This window comes from Pteropus medius, unplaced genomic scaffold, assembly GCF_902729225.1.
Source record: "Pteropus medius unplaced genomic scaffold, Ma_sr-lr_union100, whole genome shotgun sequence".
Taxonomy (NCBI): Eukaryota; Metazoa; Chordata; class Mammalia; order Chiroptera; family Pteropodidae; genus Pteropus; species Pteropus medius.
Window position 1 is genome coordinate 495092 of NW_024351647.1, and position 13883 is coordinate 508974.

A 13883-nucleotide genomic window follows, 5' to 3' on the forward strand; every position below is an offset into this window, starting at 1 on the left:
GTTTGATACCCTATGAATGCAGCGAGGGGAACAGGGAGCAACGAGTGAGGCGTGGAGCCTGTGCGTGCAGGGAGTGTGATGAGCCTAGGTCTCTGGCTCTCATGTCTCTGGCACTGGCACCCAGATCAGGGGCGAGCATGCTGTATGTGTATCAAGGAGGATGAGCAAAAGGGAGGCGAATAGCACTGCATATACTTGGACTCCATTGGGAGCATCTGGTGGGTCTATTTTGCCTCGCAGAGCTGGGAGCATCTGCTCAGCTTTTTGTCAATGGCTCATTTTATTCATCATTTGTTCTCCATGGGGGATATGTCTATGGTTGTAGAGAGAGGACTGTGGCAGCTTAGGACCATCTTTCGCCTTAGAGAAAGCCAGGCATGAAGTCGAGACTGGAAACTCCTTCATTAGTGCCTCAACCAGAGAAACCTGGACCCAAGGAAGGCCACCCCTCCCCACTCCCCCCACTGCAGTCTTCAATAAACTCCGGCAGCCCTGGGCAGACCAGGTGCCCAGACTCAGCTCTCTTGCTCAGCTGCTAGACCCAAGTCCAAAGACCAGTGCCCTGTTGGAGCTGGAAAAATAATAGGGGAGTCTGGCCTTGCCCATCTAGTCCTGAGTCTAGGCCAGCCTACCTAAAATTGTCAGGAGGAAAGACCCAGATGTCATCATGGTTCAGAGACCCTATTCTCCAAGAAGGGAATCTTTTTGAAATGAAGAAAACAGGCAGGATTGTTCCCTACCCCCAAATTCCTGAATCCCTTAGGCCGACTCCAGAGCTCATGATCTTCAGACTTGAGGAGAGAAAAGGGGGATAGATTTAGGTCAGGGGGCATATGCCCCAAGGAGTATTGGTTGCATAAAAGGAATGGGGAGCCATAGCCAGCCTCCAACCATCATGTAGGGAAGGCTGGCCTAGACTGAGGACTAGATGGGCAAGGCCAGGCTCCCCAAAGACTGGAGGGGGACAAGGGCCTGGAGCACAGAGGCCAAGCTCAAGTGTATGCATAGGTCCTGGGGGTTCTTGTTGAGCAGCTGGCAGGAATATGAAAAGGAGAGAGAGGAGTGGGAGAGGATATCTACTCAGCCATCACAAAGACAGGACCCAAGAAGTAATAAACTCCTGTACACATCTGTTCCATATTATAAATACACATTATATACAAAATAATGTTATAAAATGTAGAAAGGTCAGTGCTTCTGATTCTTAAATTATCGAAATACTAGACTCCAAAATAAACTACAAAAAAATAACCCAAACAAAATAAAAACTCATATTATTGATTTCTGAAGATCAACTGGGGGCAGTAGTGGGCATGGGCAGAGCCCCAGCTCAAGGCCACAGGAATGGGCCTAGGTGATGACGACACCCAATTTCTCTCTCACTAGAATTTCCAGCATTACTGCTCTGAGCTCCCCAGCAAGGCCTGGCTGGCCCCCCACCTGTCTACTCACAAGAACCCAGAGACACCCAAGGCTGGAGGCTGTGGAAGCCAGGTAAGGCTTACTAACATCCTTACCCAGAGGGCCTGGGCCAGGGAGAGGCTGGGTGATGTTATGAGCAAGGCCCATATTGCAGTAGCTGGAGGCATGGGGCAGAAAGTGCTCCTTTCGCTTCGGTCGCTCACCTCACCTGCAGGGCAACTCCTGCCAAGAGCCGCACCCGATGGTTTCCTGGCCCACAGATGGCCCTGCCCTTACTGGCCTCCTCTCTCCTCTCTGATTTGGACCCAGCTGTCACCATGGAGCCTAGGCCAAAGGCACTTTTGGAAACACAGATTCCAGTAGAGGCCACAGCAGCTCAAGGCCTCACAGGGCCACTGCCACTCCCTCTGGAAAATTGGTCAGAGCCCAAAAGGAGCCCTTTGAAGGCCACCGCTGGCGGGACAGGTCCAAGTGGCACCTTTCCTCTCCTCTGTTCCCCTGGCTGGTGTGGCTGCCAATCTGATGCCAGACAAACACCTGAAGGTGTGCAAGGTACTGCATCTCTTGGCAAGTTCACAGTCTGTCCAGTTCATGCCATTCCCTCTTCCTCCTGAGAGCAGCACGTTGCATATTAAAAATGTCCCATCCAGGATGCAATGTAAACAATGCAGAAGGAAGGTCTAGCTGCTGGGCAAAGCTGGGATGTCCTGGGAGGCTCCTGCCTTATACCTGGAGAGCATGTAGAGTGAGGGAATGGGTTACCCTATGGCATGAGCCCACCCTCCATGGCTGCCCTAGACCTCTCTTGGAGAAGCCAACAGGGCAGGTGAGGTGAAGGGGAGGTAGGGAAGCCCTACCCGGTTTTCTGCCCCAGCACACACACATGCCTGGGAGCCTGTGCGCATAAGGTGGGCCAATAGAGGAAGCCAGGGAGAAGGGGCAGGAGGGGCACAAGGCAACCACCCTCACCCCCCAGCAGCTGGGAAGCAGTGCCTGAAAGCTGGCCAGGTGCCACGGCTGCCCAGCCCAGCACTAACACAGTGGGAAGAGACCAGGCCCAGCTCACTAGCACGGTTCCTGTTTCACACCCTCTGTGGCAACAAGGCCAGCAGGGACCCAAGAGACAATGAACCTGGCCTGCCAAGGAAGGGTCCTGACCCACCCCAGAGTGGCCCCTGGGGTCAAGAGTAACCAGGCCACTTTCCCATCCTCAAAAGGCAGGAGGACACATGCTGGAAGGGCAGATGAGCCCAATACTCACCTCTGTGGCAATGACACATTCATTCCTCTCCTCTGATATCAAACACACGGACTGGTACATGGAGTCCCTGGGGGAGCATATCGCTGATATCCGACACTCTGGTTTTTCACTGAGGGAACACAAGACAGGCCGCTAAGGGAGGGATTGATAGAGGGTTATGGGGAGGGTGGGGGCATTAACTTGGACCCTGGAGAGCCAAAGGGCACTGGCAGAAGTAGCTCTGGGAGAAGACACGGGGACTGGGGAGCAGTTAGGAATAGGCCCCTAAAAGAGCCACAGGACCCCCAACCTTATTGGAGGGTCTCCGGACTGGCAAAAGCTAGCACTGCCACTAGAGGCAAGCCATGCCATGGAAAGATGGAAGTCACAAGAGGCACAATGTGAACACTTGACATTTGTGAATGAACGGATGAATGAATGAATAAATGAAGGAATGTGAGAGAGGCACAAAAGACCCCTGGCAGAAATCTTATTGGAAGATCAGTAGCAAAGCCCCCTATTTGCTTAAAAGCAGTCAAGGGCCTGGTGCCAGCCTCCCACCTGTCTTGGAGGAGCCCAGGCAGTACCTGGCAGGGGTCCGTGGCCAGGCCCTGGGCCTCCAGGTGCTGCTCACCTGTGTAACCGCAGCGGTGCCTTCTCCCCTAAGCTCTTGTCACTGTGGGAATACTTCCCGGACATGGTCCCCCGCCCCAGCGGTCCTGGGGCCAGATTATAGTCCAATGTGTGGTTCTGCTGTTTGCCACAGTTGGACTTGTCCAGGCCACAGTCCACTTCCAGCTCCTTCTTCTGGTTTGTGTTCTTGAGCTGGGCAGCAGGGATCAGGTTGTCTTTCTGGAAGTCTGACAAGTTGTTCATGGCCTCCCTGCTGCCGTCGTCTGGCCGCCGAAGCCGCAGCTGCCGCACAGCCACTGCCACCATGCCCAGCAACACCAGTACCACCACCAGCCCCACACCCAGGGAGACAGCCACCCAGGGGAAGCTGGGTGGCATGCTCACAGGGAACTCGCAGTGGCTGCCCACAAAACCATAAGGGCAGTTGCAGACGAAGTTGTCCGGAGAGGGGCCAGTGTAGCAGGTGGCCCCATTGTAGCAGGGTCCCGAGACACAGGCATCACTAGGTGTCCGCACTTCACAGCGCCGGCCAGAGAAGCCAGCAGGGCAGGTGCACACGAGCCCATTCTCCAGGTCATGGCAGGTGCCGCCATGGGCACAAGGGCTGCGGGCACAGTCGCTGATATGAAGTTCACAGTGGGTGCCTGTGAATCCAGGACGGCAGCGGCATATGCGGTTCGGGCCTCTATTCAGGCACTGGCCCCCTGTGGGTACACACAGGGCACAAGTCAGCAATTGCCTGGGAACCTCTCTGGTGCAGAGGGTGAGTGCTCCATCCCAGGAATGAGCTCAGGTCTTCCTGCCTCCATGAATGCAGCCAGCATTTACAGGTCCCACTACAAAGAGCACTGCACAAAGAGTCAGGAGACCTGGAGTTGAGGTGGCCTTGGTCACTACGCTTCTATGAGCTTATGTATAAAAATTACTGGGATCTCACAGAGCTTTACAACAGAATCAGACAGATATGCTTGGGTTTGAATCTCAGCTATCTCTAGCTGGGGATCTGGCACCTGTTGCTTTACCTTTTCTAAGCCTCTGTTTCCTCATTTGTTAATTAGAGTATAATGCTATCCCCTCCATAGGAGATCTCTGAGGGTTAGGTGGGATGATGCATGATGGCAGAAGCACATGCCTGGTATATAGTAAATGCTCAAATAAATGTAATTATCATTGCTTCATTTAATCTTTGTAACCACATGAAACACAGAAGACTGTGTTTCCTATTCAGTGATGAAGAAACTGGCTCTGCGGAGCTAACTAAGTGATTAGCCAGATAGCAGACTGCATCTCAGCCCTCTGACCCCTCTCCAGCTCCTGAGGCTTCTTTTCTGCATGGTGCTGTCCGCCTGCCTCATCAGGGGTCACCAGGAGGCCAAGGAGACAAAGCTAACCAGCATGCTTTTCATTGCAAAAGATGCTGAACATTCTCGATTCCTTGTGCCATACCAGGCTCCTCTTGGCCGTGGGGTGAGGTGAAGCTTTCAGGAGCAGGGCCCTGACCACACCAGCCTCCCTCAAAGAGCGACACAAAGCTTCCAACATCCCTCTCTCTAGCCCAGGACTTCCTGGGGAAGGTCAGAGGCCACCACAGCAGAGTCAGGGCTCTGACACAGGACTAGGAAGGGAAGCCACACAGGGTGCACACTACTCCTCCTAAGGCATGCACCCAGTACTAACCTGCTCCTCTTCCAAAGCCACCCTACTAATCAAGCAAGCTCTTCACCATCCAGAGCAGATAGGGACCCATCTCAGCCTGTCCAGAGTGACAGACGAGTCTTCCCTCCTCTCCTGACCCTCCTTTATCAGACGGCTCTCTTGTCCCCAGAGCTGGTACACCAGGTTAGCAAGGCAATAGGACGCACCATTGGCACATGGATTGCTGGTACACCTATCCACTTTCTTCTCGCAGTTGGAGCCAGTGAAGCTTGGGGGGCATTCGCAGGCATAGCTGGCACCCTGGTTGCGCTCCCGGCAGGAGCCCCCATTGAAGCAAGGGGAGTCAGCACAGCTCAAGGTGCTGTGTTCGCAGTGCAGGCCATAGTAACCCGGAGGACAGAGGCAATGGTAGCCATCCTCTTGGTCCTGGAGAGAGACCCAAAAGGGGCCAAAGTCATACCCTGGGTAGCAAGGATGCATGGCTGGGAATTAGGCCCCACCTGCCCAGAATGCCTGCCCATGGCTGCATATATATGGGCCGCCTGGGGTAGGGACACTTGGGGCACCACCTGGCCAGACTTCTGCCTTCCTGTGCTGGCCTGGGCCTCACCTTACAGCTGCCTCCATTGCGACAGGGGTTGCTGTCACACTTGCTGAGCTTCAGTTCACAGTCCACGCCAGTGTAGCCTGGGCGACAGGTGCAGGTATAGCTCCGCTGCCCACTGTTGGAGCACGTTGCCCCATTCTTGCATGGGGAGTGGTGGGTGCAATAGTTGAGATCTGTAGAGGCAGGAACCAACCAGCTGAGCAGAGTAAGAGAATCGTCCCCACCTCCAGGTTCCTTGTAGTACAAGTTCATTGCCCATGTTTGGCCCAGAAGCCTCAACTCAAAGTCTTCCAGGCCCAAATACCCTTCCTCCTTTCCTAATGAAAACATGTACATTGAAGTACCTTGAACCACATCTGACCAGTGCAAATCAAAGGTGAAAAACACAGAAAACTAACTGCCTGCCAAGTAAGCTCACAAACACCGGTAGGTAGGGTAAAATGAAGGTTAGGAATAGGAGTAGATGGCAAGGCCACGTGTTGAGGAGGAAGTCAGTAAAGGCTTCATGGAGGAGGGGCAGCTGAGATAAGCCTGGAAGGGGAGATAATATTTTGACAGGTGGAAATGGTAGAGAGGAGGCAAGAGCCACCACAGGTAGTGATCAGGCATTTTTAAAGGGGAATTCGTTACAATGGTATTTTGAAGTATTAGTATTTGTTTTCTTATTTGAGAAGTTCAAGGAAGGAGAACCAGACAGAGTAAATATAAAGACTGTGAGGGCTGTGTTTGCCTGTGATGAGTATATGACTATGTCACTTAGGAGCAAATGTGGGCAGAGGAAAGAGAATGGGCAGGAACCAGGGTGTGAGTGTGTGTGTGTATGTGTGTGCAAGTGTGTGTGTGTGTGTGTGTGTGTGTGTGTGTGTTTGGAGGAGAAGGGGAGAAAGCAACACACACACACAATACAGGGGCTGAATTCCAACCCCTTGTTGGCCAGCAATTCAGGTCCTAGGCAAGTTCTTTCTATCCTGGCAAGCCCCCTGCCCACCCTACTTAAGCTTGTGCTGGTGTTTCCATGGCAGCAGCCTTCCCATTTGACCCTGAAAATAGGAGGAACATGCTGCAGTTGGCTCACAGAATGAAGGAGATAAACGCTCCCTCCCCCACACTTGGGGCTGGCAGATCCCTGTATAGCTAGAAGAGTGACTGGCCCCACCAAACATCAGAAAGAGACTGTGTGGGCTCAGGCAGAAACAGCCCACACCAAGAAGTCAGTTAGATGTCACTCCACCCAGAGGCCCAGCTCACACAGCCTCTAGGCAGCTGGTGGGCACACCCCACCAGACAGCTGTTTAGGGGAGAGTTATTCAAACAGCCCTGGCAGGTAAGCAAACACTTAGGGGATTAATAGGTAACTATGAGGTAGAAAGAGGAACTGAGCCCAGCATCCCTCTCTCTTTGGCCTTATTAGAATTTATGAGTATGAGCTCCAGGCTGCCAATTTCTCAATCTCCTGGCTTTTCCAGCCACCCTGCCTCCCCAACACCTGAGGAAGAAGGACCCACCAACTTATTCTAGGCCAGTTGTAAAGATCATTAAAAGTCCCAAGCTCCTTGAAGAATAATGGAGAAAGCCAGCTCAGTAGTCAGCAAGTTAGGGTCCAGATGATAACTCTGGTTCTCACCCCTTACCCATCTTTCCCATCCCCTCTGCATCCTTTCTTTGCCCTGACTCACCTTGGTCACAGAATAGGCCTCCCCAGCCCTCGTCACAGGTACATTGCCAGGGAGTGCTGCAGGTGCCATGACGACAGCCATTGTGGGGGATGCATTCATTGCATAGGCGGCCCTGCCAGCCTGGGCGGCAGCTGTGGAACAAAAGAGAGGCTGAGGATGATCTGAGGGCCTGGCAAGGGGATGCCCCCTTCCCACTTCCTGTCCCCTACTCACATGCACTCTGCTGGCTTGCTGCAGTAGCCATTCTGTTCATGACAGCCAGAAAGACAGATAGCTGAGGAAAGAAAATAGGGCTGGGTGAGGTTGGGATACCAATGACTCTGAAGCCCCACTTTCTCTCTCCTGGCTTTGGGGGTGCCCCAGCTCTCTTGGGCTCACTTCCCACTCCTGGCCTTCCAGAGGAGCCATGGGTGTCTTAAAGGGAACCAGTGGCACAGGGAAGGAGAGTCCAGGCTAGATAGAATGTAATAACAGGGTCCTTGTGGGCTTTGGCACAAGGGGGAGGAGCACTAAAAAGACAGAGATCTGAACCCAAACCTGTTCTAAGTATCCCCAGCTATTTCTGAGGCCCAGCTAGTGGGCAACCCAAAACTACGCTGTGAGGGAGGCAGGCTGTGGTGAGAAGATGCCACTGTTCGTTTTCTTTTTCTTTGCTCAGGGGACCCTCCCCCCTCCAGGCAGGCAGGAAGAAGCTTGGCTGCTTACGCTGGTCGCAGTACTCCCCAGTCCAGCCGGGCAGGCAAGACAGGCTGCCATTTGGCTGGCACACGTAGTGGCCGAAGTGGTCATTGCGCTTCTTGCACAGGCGTGAGCAGCTATCCCCATAGTAGTTGTCACCGCAGATGACCCGGTAAGAGTAGCTCAGCCGTGTTGGGAGAGGGCCGGTCTGCTCATCCAGTAACCAGTTCTGGCCCACAGCTAGAGAGCCCTGAATGGTGATCTTGCTGATGAGGGCATTCGGTGGCATGGCCTCTGAAGGGGCAGAGGGCCAGGTCAAGGAAGGGCAGCCAAGGGTGCCAGCAACTGCTGGATCAAAACAGTTGTCCAGATGACCCCCTCCTGCCAGCAGGCATAGGCCAGAGGAACCCAAGGGTCCCATTGCTTAGTTCCCCTGTGTGTGTGAGTGTTCAGGGGGCCTGATATCATTCAAAGAGGGGACAATAGAAGGATGTTAAGATATCCCAGGGTTCTGGAACCAGATAGGCAGAGGAAAGAGGAAAAGAGGTCAAAATGGAGACAGAAAGGAATGAAAAGAAAAAAGAAAAGAAAAACTCTCCATTCTGGGGAAGACCCTAGAAACAAGGGGTCCTCTGGTGCCCATTCAGGGGTTCTGCCCTCAGAGATGGGTAATGCTTTTCTTTTTCCTTTTTAAAGTGAGAATTGTTGTGCTGCTGAAATATCCTTTTCCTCTGTGTCAGAACAACATCCCAAAGCCATTATTCCCTTTCCAAAGGAGCGGAATTCGCGAAAGGTGTAAAATACAGGAAGGGGCCCGTCAGCGGCGCTGGCAGCTTCGGCCTTTTCTCACCGCCGTGCTCCCCGCGTTCCCACGCCAAAAATAACCCGCAGGAAACGCAATTGTGCTCAGAGTCCAGGCAGCAGGCGGAATCCGAGCGTCCAGCGCGGGGCGCAGCTCCCAGCCTAGCTAAGCGTCCTGCCCCCCCAACCCCCCGACCCCGCACTTCCCCCGCCTATTATTACTGGTTAACTCTTTCGGCACTGCGCCGTGTCGCCCCCCTGTGGCTGCGGAGAGAGCTACTCACCTGGCCGCAGGTCGTCTCCCGGCGCGTGCCAAGCTTCGATGATGAGTGAGAAGGTACCCTGGGAAGCGAAAGGAGGCGGGGAGAAGACAGAGATGGAGAGGTGAGCAGGGGGGAGGTGGTGGTGCCTCGCGGCAGCGGGTTTAATTATTCTAATTGCAGGATACAGTTACTGCGCCCGGGTCAACATAACGGGTCTGCGTGCAGCATCGCGCGCGAGCACAGGAAAGCGGAGAACTCCGGGTAGGAGGAGGGTTGAGGGATTTGGGAATGTATGCGAGAGCCATTCGAAGGTGGGGGAAGCGCTGGTAAGGTGAGTGATGGAAACCGTATCCCAAGAGCTGGGAGAAGAAAGAGTGTAAAACTGGGAAGAAGGAGAGTGGCGAGAGCCTTTCCGAGGATGAGGTCCCGTGAGAGAGTCGGAAAAAAAGGATCAGAAAAGAACTTCCCTTGTTTTGCCTTGTTTTGTTTTGAAGAGGAGCGAGGAAATCTGGGGAGAGGGCTTTGGTCCCAGGGAGCCCCCTTCTCTCGGCTTTCGTGACCACCCAGCGCTCCCAGACTTTGCTCACCGGCCAGGTAAAATTGAAAGGCAATTGGAGAGGGTTGCGTCCCCCGCCGCTACTGTCGTCCCCGACGGCGAAGGAGTTGGTGCCCAACACAGGTGTGGAGACGCTGCCGAAGGTGCAGGGACCGGGCGAGAAGACCGCCTGGAAGTGCATAAGGCAGACGCGGAAGAAGGTTCGGCAGCCGGGTTCGCACGGCCGCCCGCTGGCCAGTACGCCGCGCTCGTTGGCAAACTCCCGCAGCTGCAGCTGGAAGACTCCGGAGCCGGCTGCGCGCTATTGCACAGGGACGAGGGAAGGAGGGAGGGGAGCCATCAGCTCAGCGGACGCCCGCGTTTCAGGCCCCGAGCGCGGCGGGAGGGGGCAGAGGGGCGCGGGACGTTACCTGCTGCCAAAGTGCCACCAGAAACAGTAGCGCCCAACCAGAGGCGCTACGGGACGCGGCTGCCATTCCCTGGGGCGTCGCTCTTTCCACCCGCCCGACCTGAAGCCGGCTCGGTTCGGGACGCTGCTTCCCCGTGCGTCCACCCGCCGGAGGAGTCTCTGAAAAACCAGGCTCCGCTCGGGGCTTTCCTCCCGCCTCGCCTTCTCGCTAGCTCTGCTCAAATTGCTGCGGTAGGTAATCCAGGTGAGGGCGTCTGGGCGGCGGCCGCGCTGAGGACGTGTCCTCGGGCTAATCCTGGGGCTGCAAGCCGGCTAGTGCCCGGGTACACTGCACTGAGGCGGCTTGAGCTGCGGCTCTTGGCCTTGTGTTCGCAGCTTGCGCTCAGCGCCGCTACTGAAACCTGCGCGCTCGGGAGCCTTCCTTATATATATTGGCTCCTCTCCTCGTAGCCTGTCACTCACTCATGGTCACTCTCCCCTCCCCTCCGGGCCTCTTGCTGCTACAGCCCCAGCGCCGCCCGGAGGGGGCCTCCGCCCCCGCCATCCCCGCCATCCCCGCCTCCCCCCACTCCCCGCCAGCCAGTCAGGCACAGGTCCCCGCCTCTCCGTGCCGCTCTCAGCCTATGGGTCCCCCAGCTCTGCTCGTGCGGAGAAGACCAGTTCTCCGCAATCGCAGGGTTACGCGGGGAGACCCCTGCAGTGGGAGAATCACTGGAGGGCCGGGAGAATGGGGCGGGAGGTGAGCGAGTGGTTCCCGGATGGTCGTGCGGGTGGAGACACTGGGGAGTCCCCGTGGGCAGTGCGTCTGGCGGCAACGCTAGTTACCTGCAGCCCTCGAGCAGGTAAAAAAGACTTATATCCGGAAAGTGAAACCAGCGCCAACGGACTCCGATCTCCTTCACTGAGCTTCGGGAGCCCTCGCCTGATCGGCCCTCAACCTTCGAGCGTCCACCCACCATGAGTCCCCGGCACAGCAGGGAAGCCAGCGGGCACATTAATCTCTCTGTGACCACTTGGAGCAAGGAGAGGGGCCAAGCGTCTAAGACTCAGGGGCTCCCTCCCTGCACCTGGTGGGCGTCTCCCTTCTTATTGCGGGAGGCGTGTCCAGCGCGTGCCTGCTCCCTTCTAACCCCAGCCTTGGCTTGGCGCGTGCCTGCCCCAAGACGCCAGATCACAGAGCTGGGGGAAGGGGGCGTGGTCCCCGAAGTAGGAGAAGGGGGGCATCAGCTGTATGGTAATGAGGGTCTGGCCCCACCTCCAGCGCCTCCCCTCACCTGGGTTCAGCTTTTGCTCCCGCGCCCACCATCTACCCCCCAACCTAGCAGCCCCAAGCCCCCTCCCGCGTCCTGTCGCTCCCTTGGGGAGCTCTCCTGGATCCAGAGTTGGCTCCAGCCACTGGAGAGTCAAGGTGAAGAAGGGCTGAGGCCGGGCAGACCTGGGTTCTCTCCTCATAGGGCGAGATGCAGAGTGGAACTGGAAGCGCGCGAACTCATTTGAGTTTCAGGAGGCTTCACCCGTCTCGCCTTCGCGGCTCCCGCGGGTGGCCCCACTTCTCCGAGCGGCGGCAGTGCAGCTGCTTTCCCGGAACCTGGCGTGATCCCCGGAGACCTTAGACTGGGGAGGGCCAGCTTCTCCCAGTCTCGAGGGTGCCGGAGAGCTCTCTCTCTGCGACGCCGAGGGCGGCGGGGGCCCTGTAGCTTCAGCTGTCAGCCCTCCCGCACAGCGATGGCTGTCGTCCTGCGATAAGATCGGCGCGGGGGGAGTAGGGACGCGGCGCAGCAGCATGAGGGCCCCTGGAGGAGGAGATGGAGGGGGAAATTTGGGTCAGGAGCCTAACAGCTGCCTATGCGGCATGGTGGTCTGATTTTTTGACTCAGGGTGGTGGTGGGATTGGGGCAGGGGGGGAGGAGATGAAAAAAGCTCTGAGTTGGGAGCGTGGGTTTGGGGGAGGGGCGAGGTGAAGAGACGGGCTCCGGGGTCCCCCACGCACGGCCACCCCTCCCAGCCACCATCTGGCGCGAGCGGGTTGGCGTGGGGAACTGAGGTGGGGCGGGGGCCGGCAGATGGGCCCAGGCTGCGCTCCAGAGTTAATGTAGGTTATGGGCAGGCGGAGTCCCCAGGCCCTAGGGAGGGGGGAGCCCAGGGCTTGCCTCCCAGTGAATCTGATAAGTGGGTTTCTCATCCTCTCTCCGCCCATACTCTACGGGTCCCTGGATCTACCTAGGGTGGCAGAGTGCCCCTCATTCTCCTTCGAGTTGACATCCAGCCCTACCTAGTCTGTCCACTTCCCCCCAAATTCTGGTCTGAGAGTTCATAAAAACTTAGTTCTTTTCTGGCGCTGGCACTTGCCAGACTCTCAAGAGAGACATCCAGTCCCACAAGAGGCATCTTGTTCACAGTAGTAGATCTGGAACATTCTCTACCCCTCAAACACATCCGAATTTATATGCCCCAAAGCACTTTGCAGTCAAGGACCAAACAAAAGTGTCATCATTATCTTCAGAGACACGAAATGCAAGGGATCCCAGAGATGTAGAAATCCTCTGACCTAAGGAGGAAAGGTATCACCACCATCAAAAGGCGTTTATGAAGCACCTATCTGAAGTTCATTATTGTGCTAGGATGCCTCCCTTGTCCCTAAGTACCCACTAGCGCTCCAATCTGCTGGGGTCCAGCTTTGCCCACATTTGATGAGTAGAGGGTCGGGCTGTGGGCAGGGAACCGAAATGCAAAGTCTCCACAACTGGGGCTCCTCCCTTTTTCTGCCACTGACAACTGCAGACAGAAGAACTAAATACGGGTACTGGGAGCTCCCAGAAGCAGGAAGCTGTGAGGCAATCGGAGGCTGCAAATCACTGGGGAGTCGGACCCATGTGGACATCTGCGGACCCTGCTGCTATCCAGACGCTGGCCCCACAGACCTAGGCTCCCGCGGGCTGATTGTGGGCCCTCTGAGGAGCCACGGTTCCTCACCCCGACTGGCACCCGAAACACTGCCCAGAGTCCTGAGCCAGAGCAGAGTCGAGGCCTGGCTCCATGCAAGGCCCACAGCTTCTGCCCCAGGAGCCTTCTGCTTTTGCCATCCTCTCCGCTTCACGGCCGCACACAGCTCCACAGCAGGCAGAACCTGCACTCCGCGGCAGGAGCGCCAAGGTTGTCTTCCAGCTGTGCCCCAAACTGACCCCCGGTTATTGGGGTGCGACAGGGGCCGCGTAGGGCCTCGGGATCCCTCCCCCAACTGGGTAGCCTATGCGCCCTCCGCTGGGCTGGCGGAGCAGCTTGGAGGCCTCCAGCGCCGTTTTGTCCACCCCACCTCTCCCCTACACCCCCGGGACAGCGCTCTCTGTGGGGCAAACTGCACCCGAGTAGGAGCGCGGTGGGGGCCGGGCCACAGCGCCCACGGGTCAGACCAGCGGCCAGGGTAGTTAGCCTGGATTGGGCGGGGCACTTAAGCCTTTAGGGGTGCCACTTGCGGTCGCTGTGGAGAAGGGGCCACGTGCAGGGAGCGGCGGCCAGGGAGCTGCACAGAAGGCGGGGAGATTTGCAAACTGTTGCTGCCACATGGCTGCTCCATTCGATCCATTCACATTGAAATGAGGCCGGCGCGTGCCTCATCTGCCGCAGGGCGCTGCCACGCGTCAGCCCGGCCCGCCGCGTGCCAACTGGGGCAGTGGGGCTGGCAGGCCCTGCCAGCCGTGGGGGCGCAGCCCGGGCCCTGAGGCCATGAGGGGGGAGGTGGAGGGAGCCAAGCTACGCTAGCCGCTTAGGCGCCGCTGTTCCGCGGACCTTGGCCCTGCAGTTGGGAGAGAGCAGACGAGAAAGGACCAGGACGGACGAGTTTCGGAGGGGGGCCAGGATCGATGCCGCCGCTCCCCGCAGATGCGCCCCGGCAGCGCTACTCTCCATCTGCCGCTGCTCGCACCTGCCGGTCAATAAATCGAT

At 56.8% G+C, this 13883-nt stretch overlaps 1 protein-coding gene across 2 annotated transcripts; it reads right to left on the minus strand.

Annotated features, from left to right (window-relative positions):
* Positions 1-1110: 1110 nt before the first annotated feature.
* On the minus strand, positions 1111-10407 carry DLL4 (delta like canonical Notch ligand 4). 2 transcript variants are annotated; one of them, XM_039843853.1, is made up of 11 exons: positions 9943-10405; positions 9564-9833; positions 8998-9055; positions 7940-8206; positions 7448-7508; positions 7235-7365; positions 5562-5731; positions 5158-5377; positions 3297-3999; positions 2684-2792; positions 1111-2151 (listed from the first exon to the last, which is right to left on the minus strand). In XM_039843853.1, exons 1-11 carry the CDS (start codon positions 10006-10008, stop codon positions 2146-2148), a joined length of 2061 nt encoding a protein of 686 aa, XP_039699787.1. In that variant the 5' UTR covers positions 10009-10405; the 3' UTR covers positions 1111-2145. The 2 variants fall into 2 exon arrangements, with proteins under 2 accessions (XP_039699787.1, XP_039699786.1); XM_039843852.1 differs by lacking the exon at positions 1111-2151 and having other exon boundaries at positions 2188-2792; positions 9943-10407.
* Positions 10408-13883: the final 3476 nt, after the last annotated feature.

Bases quoted from the DNA above. Each gene is read 5' to 3' on its own strand.
- DLL4 (XM_039843852.1), bottom strand. From the start codon at position 10,008: ATGGCAGCCGCGTCCCGTAGCGCCTCTGGTTGGGCGCTACTGTTTCTG. The intron at 9,834-9,942 runs GTAACGTCCCGC...CCTGTGCAATAG, and splicing joins TGGTGGCACTTTGGCAGCAG to CGCGCAGCCGGCTCCGGAGT. The intron at 4,000-5,157 runs GTGCGTCCTATT...GTGTACCCACAG, and splicing joins CAGCAATCCATGTGCCAATG to GGGGCCAGTGCCTGAATAGA.